The sequence below is a fragment of the Leptonychotes weddellii genome, chromosome 10, assembly GCF_054177405.1.
Source record: "Leptonychotes weddellii isolate Sample4059 chromosome 10, ASM5417740v2, whole genome shotgun sequence".
Taxonomy (NCBI): Eukaryota; Metazoa; Chordata; class Mammalia; order Carnivora; family Phocidae; genus Leptonychotes; species Leptonychotes weddellii.
This window is the reverse complement of record NC_138378.1, coordinates 26,967,749-26,977,029: the sequence shown is the minus strand read 5'-3', so window position 1 is coordinate 26,977,029 and position 9,281 is coordinate 26,967,749. Positions and strand designations below refer to the sequence as shown.

At 49.0% G+C, this 9,281-nt stretch overlaps 1 protein-coding gene across 3 annotated transcripts in view; it reads left to right on the top strand.

Annotated features, from left to right (window-relative positions):
- Window positions 1-9,187, top strand: part of RNF24 (ring finger protein 24) — a 70,646-nt gene extending 61,459 nt beyond the window's left edge. For all 3 annotated transcript variants that reach the window (XM_006742586.3, XM_081833168.1, XM_081833169.1), the window contains 3 exons: window positions 1,955-2,034; window positions 2,940-7,616; window positions 7,801-9,187. In XM_006742586.3, coding sequence (XP_006742649.1) covers window positions 1,955-2,034; window positions 2,940-3,078 — 219 coding nt within the window. In that variant the 3' untranslated portion in view covers window positions 3,079-7,616; window positions 7,801-9,187. The remainder of the gene's footprint in view (window positions 1-1,954; window positions 2,035-2,939; window positions 7,617-7,800) is intronic.
- Window positions 9,188-9,281: the final 94 nt, after the last annotated feature.

Sequence of the window (9,281 nt, the reverse complement as noted above, 5' to 3'; positions counted from 1 at the left end):
CCCAGCAATTGCACTCCTGGGTATTTACCCCAAAGACACAGATGTAGTGAAAAGGGCCATATGCACCCCAATGTTCATAGCAGCAATGTCCGCAATAGCCAAACTGTGGAAAGAGCCAAGATGCCCTTCAACGGATGAATGGATAAAGAAGATGTGGTCCATATATACAATGGAATATTACTCAGCCATCAGAAAAGATGAATACCCAACTTTTACATCAACATGGATGGGACTGGAGGAGATTATGCTAAGTGAAATAAGTCAAGCAGAGAATTTCTGTCAGTTATCATATGGTTTCACTTATTTGTGGAACATAAGGAATAGCATGGAAGACATTAGGAGAAGGAAGGGAAAAAGGAAGGGGGTGGAAATCGGAGAGAGAGATGAACCATGAGAGACTATGGACCTGAGAAACAAACAGGGTTTTAGAGGGGAGGGGGGAGGGGGGATCGGTTAGCCCGGTGATGGGTATTAAGGAGGGCACGTACTGCATGGAGCACTGGGTGTTATACGAAAACAATGGATTGTGGATCACTATGATGTGATGTATGGTGACTAACATAATAAAATTAAAAAAAAAAAAGTGTTCCCATCATGAAATGTAAACATAAATAAAAACAACTAGTATTGGTAGACTGCCTTACTGCCGCCTCAGCCCTGCCCCTCGTCTGAACTGATGACAGTGGGGCAGGTAGTGTCCCCATTTTACAGATGAAGAAACAGAACTTGAGAGGCATCATGATGGCAGAGGTCCCACAGCTAGTGGGTGTCTGAGCCAAGGCTAACTGTCCTGCCTTCTCCCCTGCTGTCTCCACAGTAATGCTGAACCTAAGACAATTACCCATTTTCCTCCTCCTCCTGTGAGGATCCTGTCTGTTGTATACACAAGCCCTAGAGCTTCCCAGAGAAGGGTGCTGGAAAACCAACATTCACAGCACTGGCCACGGGGCACCAAGAGCCACGTGTCCTGTCACATAACCTAAGAAGACTGGGTTACATATTACAGGTTAAGATACAGGCAACAGGGAGGTCGTGTCAACGGGATGGACAAGAAGTGGTGATGGTTGAACCAGGATCCCTGGAGATGGACAGGGAAGCAAGCAGGGAGAAGTTCAACGTTTGGGCAGGAGACAAGTAGTACAGCAGCACATCAGTGCAATGGACCTGGGTCCCCAGCCAGGCCTGGCTACTCACCAAGGTGGTTATGGCTCTTAGCCTCTGTTTTCCCATCTGTAAAGTGGGTATATGCAATGATACTTGATGTCCCTGGGCACTAGTATGTGCCCAAGAAGTAGTGGTTGGAACCCAGCATCTGGCTGTGAAGAAGGCCTCTTTCCAGGCCGTGGAGCGTAGCCACCGGTCAAAGAGTGATCCTAGCCCCATCTGTATATTTTCATAAGTTTAACTTCAGTGACTCTTGAATAACTCTATATATGACAAAGACACTGACAGGACAGTGCCAAAGCGAGGGGCCCCAGGAACTAAAAAAAAAGGCATGTTACTGCAGGCTGTGCCATGGTTTATAGTTTCTACATTATGAAAAACCAAAGACCACCAGGGCCTGCCCCAGAGCATGAGGCATCCCCCTTAGGGGCTGTGCTGCTGAACAGGCATTCCCTGGGAAAGTCAGCCCCTCACCAACCACAGGAAAATTGCATTATATTCAGCCTGTCTACTGAGAATAAACCTAAGTGAGACTCTTCTGATGCACTGAAGTAAAGGAAGCTGCCTTTTGCGGTCTATTCCTGTCTGCCCTCCATCTTGAAGACATGTGACAGGAAGAGCAGGAGACTCCTCTTCAGAAGACCTGGTCCATTCCAGCCTGTTTCTTTCACTTAAGGAGTCATGGGACCTTCCCTTCAAATGACTGGCCTCAGGGGTCTGCACTTGACTTTGGGGCCTACAAGAGAGTACTTAGCAGACACTTTGCCTCATCTGTGAATTTGTCTTTCAGCTCTGTGCAGTGTGTCTAGAAGACTTCAAGCCTCGAGATGAGTTGGGCATTTGTCCATGTAAGCATGCCTTCCACAGAAAGTGAGTATTGGTGTGGAATTATTTAAAGGGACCTGAGTTTGAGGCATATCAAGCAACTCGTGGGCTTGGGGCAGTGCCAGACAAGCTTGACAGCTTTATGATTGGTCTATAATGCAGAAAGCAGAACGTACCCTAAGGGTGAGGGGGGTGTGTGTGTGTACACACGTGACATTTAGGAGGGATCAGGGTGGTGGAATATGACCACCAGGCAGGACTTCAGGCAGACGGCCAGATAAGCCCACACCTCCTTAGAGCCCAGGCTATAAACAGCTACCTAACTGAAACTTTCCAATGAGAGCTTCTATTTTTTTTTTTAATTTATTTGACAGAGGGAGACACAGCGAGAGAGGGAACACAGCAGGGGGAGTGGGAGAGGGAGAAGCAGGCTTCCCGCGGAGCAGGGAGCCCAGTGTGGGGCTCGATCCCAGGACCCTGGGATCATGACCTGAGCCGAAGGCAGACGCTTAACGACTGAGCCACCCAGGCGCCCCTCAATGAGAGCTTCTATTCCTAAAAACTTATTTAATCAAAACCATCATTATTTTAAATCAAAATAAAGTATGAATGTAAATGGTAGAGTGAGGCCATCTGCCATGCAGACATATTAGTATTCCCTCTTCTCTGACAATTTTGTTTTTATTTCTATTAAAAACTTTTGTTTCTTCTTCTTCCCACCACCATCCTCAGTGTACTTCATTAACACGTCATGGATAATTTGAGGATATGGCATGCTGACTGTGGTTTCTTAGTATCCCCTTTTGGAAGACCTGCTGGTGGAGCTGTTTGGGACCAGAGTGTTCACACAGGCCCCTGGCTGTGAGGGACAGCAGTGTTCAATGAGGCCTGTGGGCAGGAGGCGCCACAAGCATGGGACTGACTTCCTCCTGTGTTGTCTTGCTTTGCAGGTGCCTTATTAAGTGGCTGGAGGTTCGGAAGGTGTGTCCGCTGTGCAACATGCCAGTTCTGCAGCTCGCGCAGCTGCACAGTAAGCAGGACCGTGGACCCCCACAGGGGCCCCTGCCCGGGGCAGAGAACATTGTATAGCTCCCCCAAGGATCAAACTGCTGCGGGATCCGACGTCCATGTGGAGCCAGGAGGAACACAAGCGGTCTCTGTGCTGGCTGCTCTACCGGGGGCACCAGCTGCCACTTCCTTTGCCTCATGAAGAACTCGGGCCAGCTAAGCTGGAAACCCAGACTTCTGGGTCTTGTGACAACCAAAGCACGCTGCCACTACCCCGTGCCAAGAGAAGAGGAGTGGATGACAGATGAGCCTTCCGGTTATGTTCAAGAAATTTCATGAGGGTCTCTTGCTGATGCCATTACTCTGTCTCCCAGATACTTATCTCCGTATCAAGGTGAATCTTGATCAAGCAGAAGGAAAGATAAACAGAACTGTTAGAGAAGGGAACTGAGGGCAGGTCTTTAAAGCCACCCCCGCCCCCCACCCTGTGGACAGATGAGCTTCTACGCAGACCGTGCATGCCTTTGCAGCAGCAGACCCTCCCGGCAGCCCGAGCCAAGTAAAGCCAGCCGTTACCTCAGCTGAAGCACGACTGCTTGCCAGTGATTGGTGAGGCAGTGCCAGCAAAAGGCTTTTCACGTTATGTTCCTTTGGTAAGGTCATCTTGGAACCCAAGGGCTTTGGTTACCACAGAGCAGCAGTGCCCCTTGCCACCCCTTCTCCCTCAAGTTCACGACACTTGCTTATCATATCATCTAAAAACATTAGATGCGCCTGGAAAGGCCTGGTCAGAAGCCATTTCCTCTTATTTACCCCCTGACTCCCCGGTGAGGCCCGGCCAAGCTGCCCATCAGGAGCCTGAGCCAGGGGTGGGCCTCTGAGCCCATGCTGTTCCTGTGTGACCCAGGGGGCCTCAGGGTGCTGCCCGCACCCCCACGTGCACTGTGCTTCCAGCACAGCTGCTAGTCTCAGCCCACTGCCTTGGTAGAGAGCTGCTGTGAGCCCCTCAGATGGCTCCCAAGGGGGGCTCCTTCCTGGGAACGGCCAGTCCTCCAGGCCCCGCTGAGATGAGAGGATGCTGACCCCTTCCTCTCCCCCCTCCTTCCCTGTTCTCTTCCCTCTGACCCTGTTTCTACTTAAGAGAAAATGCCTGTTGTTGACGTTTTAACAATTTAAAGCATCTCAAATAAGATCCTTATGTAATTATGTAATTCTGAAGCCGGGGATCCACTTGAAATTGTAAGTAGTGTCAGGAAGCCACTGCAGGGCTCTTCACCCGCTGGTGTGTGCCTCACTCTTCAGACTTAAGTGACTGAAAATGTCTTTATAGGAGAGAAATGCATGCTGCTCTTTAGCTCTTCTGTCCAACTTTTCTAGAAATGACTCCATCCATTTGGGTTCATGAATACTGTACAAATTAGCTATCTGAAGTGGCTTTGGGTCAGATAGAAAGTTCTTTTCCACAGCCCTCCTTCTGTCATAGGGTGGACTCCTTGTCAACAGCTCTGCCTCATTCCACAGGTGTGAGGGGGACAGTTTCTCATTGGAAATGTGGTCCGCATGGAGAGCGGATGGAGGAAGCTTTGCCACTCTGTTCACAGCATGTCTCCAGGGATTTTTTTCTGGAATCTAGCCTCTACCATCTTAGAATGGGAGAGGGAACCTGTCCTTGGCTCAGGTGGCTGAGGCCAGAGGAGGAGGAAAATTCCCCCTAGCCTAGGAAGGTGCTGGGCAGAATCCAGCTTGGAAAATTACACATCCAGTTGGTCAGAATTGGCTGTTTCCTCCGTGTGACCTATTCATGGCACGCCAACTGGCTGCTGCTTAAACAGGGCAAGGAAGTGTGGGATATTTTTATATGAAAGCCTTAGCCTGTTGGGCATCCTTGAAAAGAACTTTTCGTGCATTCCTCCTCTCGTCGTTTTTGCGTTCTGTGTTGGTAGCACAGTGGAACGGAATGCTGCAAAGCACCCCGTTTACAGTGAAAGGTTTCCAGTGACCAGTGTCAGAAGTAAGCCTGGACTAGCCTCATTAGTGGCCAACACCCACCATTTCCCATGGAGTGGCCTTGGGACAAATCTCACCTTGTCATTGCGGGGTTCAAACAGGAAAGAGAATTTTTCCCCTCAGAGGAGGAATTCTCGTGCTCTAAACCGCAAATGATTTCAGCTCACAGCTTCAAGCAGGATTCTAACTGATCAGTTGCGGCGTTTTTCTGTCCCTGTGCGTCAGTATGAGGAGACCAACCCCACAAGTCCCTGTATGGGCAGGGAGGTAGAGGAGTTCGTTTCCTGTATTACAGGAAGCGCAGGTTGACAGGGTTGGTGCGTAGCTCCAGCCGTTAGAGGAAAGCTCAAGAATGCTGTGCGCTCTCCACCGGGCTCCAACCCGCACGAGGTACCGCCGACGTGACCTCGACACCCGTGAGTGCAGAGGGCTTGGTAAACACAGCTCTTCTGCCAGGGTGGGGCTGGGCAGGGGGCGGGAAACGTGTTCCCTCTGCTCGAGCTCCTCTCATTTCTTGGCTCCTGTCTCACTGCAGCTTGGCCAGGGCCACGCACAGTAGTTCCCGCGACTCTCAGCGACACACCCTGAATGGACTTGCTCCCTGCGTCCAGGTCCTCCTCCAGCACTCTCTGCTGCGCTGCCGTGCCTGCCCGCGGCCTGCGCTTCACTCACATCTTCCTTTAATTCTGGTTAAAACAGCTTTCTGTGGACAAGGTTACATCTCCATCTGGAGCCTTTTTTAAATGAGTTAAGGATCCCCTAATAATCTTGGCACAGGCTTATACCTTAGAGTGAGGCCACTTTGGCCACATCTGTCTTTTGTTGGTGAGTTGTTGGTGACCTTTTGTTAATCTGTAGACACACAGGGTCTTTGGTCTGTCTGCTTTTGGGCCACTAGCTGGTGACATGGCAGTTTTTTACTTTCTCTTAATGTGTCTTAAGCAGCTCAAAGACTGGATGTTATTTGTATGCTGTGGGTTCAAAGAACGTAACTCAGCCCCAACTGAACTCCATGGGTGGCTGCATCATTATCTAGTTACTGCTAGGGTTACAGCTGACTACAGCTGGCTTTAGAAGCAGGAAACAGGGAACAAAACCAGCCTGACTTGATTCCTGAATGAGTAGGTATAACATACTGTCCTCTGCTGCTTTCCTTTGCCAAAGTGTGATTTGGTTGGGCCTGTCCCTAGCAGGTAAGGTCCTTCTAGTCTGTGCCCACCGAGGCAGGGAGAGGACAAGACCAAAATGGCCAGATGGGAGCAGATGGCCCATGGGAAGTCTGGGGGGGGAAGAATACAGGGAACATCCCATCATTGCCAGATAGCTTGTTCTTGACGTCTTGACAAATGCAGATCCTTTTCCCCAGTGCCAAGTCCCTTGGGCCCATCAGAAGAATGATTTGCCCCTTTCCACAGCCCCACTTCAAAGCCTGTCACCTCCATGGCCTGGTCCTGCTCTGCTAAGCTATTCTGAACAACTGTAGTAATTTTCTGAAAGGCTGAGAATTACAAAATGAACACAGGGAGGCATCCCTAGAGCTCTGGACAGAAAAAGTGCTCAGAGTGATTTGAAATCACCCCTTGCCATTCACCAGCCATGTGTCTTTATGCAACTTAGCCTCTCAAAGCTTGTTCCCTTATCTACCACCTAAGAACCGTAGTGACATCTTTGCTGGTTCTTGTGCGGACCAGCCACGTCCAAAGCCTGGTGGGCAGGAGACCTGGGGTCATGGAAGCTCCTGATTATAGGCAGCATCATTATGCAGGTAACGTGGGGCTCCTGTGTAGTTCAGGTAAAACAAAACCTCAGCAGGAGCCTCCTGAGGGACAGGGGCTCCCCCTGGGGTCTGGGTTTGCCTGGGTCCCTTCCTTTGCTTCATGATCTTCCCTAGTCACTTCCATGTATCTTTGCCCATTGTGCTCCCTGAGTGCTATTCCTTAAGTTTTTGAGTAGGTAATCCCTTCGTGTAGTTCAAGTCTTCCTTGCATCCCTGACCTGGCAAGGCCAACTTTATCAGCCCTTGAACTCCCACTCTTAGTTTGTTCCAGGTAGATCCTTCCAGAGACCATTTATGCATATACAGATAAATACGCACGTGTATGTATACACGTGTGCTTGTGTGTCTACATAATTTTTTTTTTTAAACTTATACCAGACAAGTATATCCAAGGAGCATTCCTATTCATGGGGGAAGAGCCATCCCAGAAGGCAGAGTATCTGTAAAAGGTGAGCCCATAATTGGGGGATGTCTTTGCAGTCACATTCCTTTTTGAATAAGGCATTATTTTTTTTATTGATTGCAGCATACTGGAATTCTAGTTTTCCATACAAAGCAGAAACAGCAATCCCTCCGTGGCCCTTACCACACAGATGCTCAGATAATATGCAAGCACAACCAGTTTCCAGACTGTCTTTCTGGCCTGTGATGGACACTGAAGAGCAGGTTCTGCTCTGTTGCTGACAGCAGCAATGCAGGCCTCTGGTCCAGGTCCAGCAGCCTTTGCAGGGCCTGGACAAGCTGCCCCCGCCCCCACCAAACCCCATCTGACGGGGTGATGTCTGGCTACAACTGCCATGATTTCTTAGGCGAGCTCCTGTGTTTTTTGTTTTTTGTTTTTTTTAAGAATTTATTTATTAATTTGAGAGAGAGAGAGAGGGAGAAGCAGACTCCCCGCTGAGTTGGGAGCCAGACGTGGGGCTCGATCCCAGGACCTGGAGATCATGACCTGAGCTGAAGACAGATGCTTACCATCTGAGCCACCCAGGTGCCCCGAGCTCCTGTGTCTTTTGAGGCAGGGATTTGAGAAGCAGCAGCAACTGAAGCCTGAGGCAGCCTTGGCGGGTGGGGGGCGATGTCTCAGATGATGCTAAGCAGGTAGATGGGCAGTCTCCTCCAAATTAACCATAGATACACACACTTCAGTGTCTGCGCTCTGCTCCCTTTCCCACCCCACTTTATGCACACATTAAAAAGAAAATGCTTCCCACAGAATCTTCTCCATTTGACAATAGAAATTACTCCACCAGTCATCTTTTCTTTAAAGAAAAAAAAAAAGTCTTAAGTCCATTTTTGCCCCTGCAGGAGATATAGTTGCTTCCTCCAGGCAGCTCTGCGGGGAGGGGCGTGGACTCCTGCCTCGGTCCTCGCCAACTTCCCTGGCGTCCTGCCTTCCCTTGGATTAAAAGTGCAGCTTGGGCCCCTAACCTGAAACTTGAAAGGAATTGTATGTGAAAAGCCACTTTCTGTTACTTGAGTATCTCGTTCTGGGTTAGAATGTCTTCCGCATTGGCCATTACGAATTTTAAGTAAAAGAGATGAACGTGTCTCAATTCACAACTGTCTAAATTCTGGTGAAATCTGCAGTTCAAAACTGGAAATGGTTCTTTAGTAGATAAGATGAACAAAAGATCCCATATGCCATGGAATGTGCTTCCGTTTGAGAACAACAGGAGAAAAATGGGGCTCATACAGTTTGTTCCCCTTTAGAGCCCAACTTGTTGCAAGATGCAAATAGTTTTGTTCCACTTCTAGACCAAGCATCGCACCCTTGGCTTACCAATCTAGTGCTCACTTCTGTGGCTCTCGGGTCAGGGAGAACACCCACCCTGCTTCAGGGACATGGACCTCGAATGTGGTCCCCACCAGTGTCAAGGGACCTGTCTGTAGTTTGATGAAGCTCCTCTCCGCTCCCTGTGCCAGTACAAGCCCGGGGGACCTGCGTCTAGGGCCAGCTGCACTGTCCTTCCATGTGCCCCTTCCCTCGCAGGCCCTGCCAGAGCAGGCAGGGCCAAGATTAGGGAAGTCTCTCCTGGCGAGGGCCTGGTCTTCCAAGAGTGTTCCTGATACTGTCGTCTCTGCGTTTCTTATTGCCAGGAATGGGGTAGTTTAAATCCTGTAGTTTATTTAGCCCCCTGGGTTTTATTCACTAGATCTTGTATAACTCCCTCAAAAAAAAGGTTTATGAAATGCTGAGCCTCAGGTTTCATAGACGTGTTTGTACACTAAGAATTCTGCAGCAGAATATTTTTAAACATTCGCAGTTTTTTGTAAGCTATATTTTTGTATATTTAATTGCTATTTTAAAATTTTAATGCATTTTGGGCTAATTACTCCTGTTTTAAAAACAAAACATGCATGTAATTGAAGTAAACAAATGTAAATAAAAAACAGGTTTTGAAAATACTGTATGTTGAGTATGCACCCTGTCCTTCAGAGGGGCCTGAGGTCACCTACACCCCACTTCAGCCTGTGTAGCAAGAGTTGGAAAGCCAAGGTG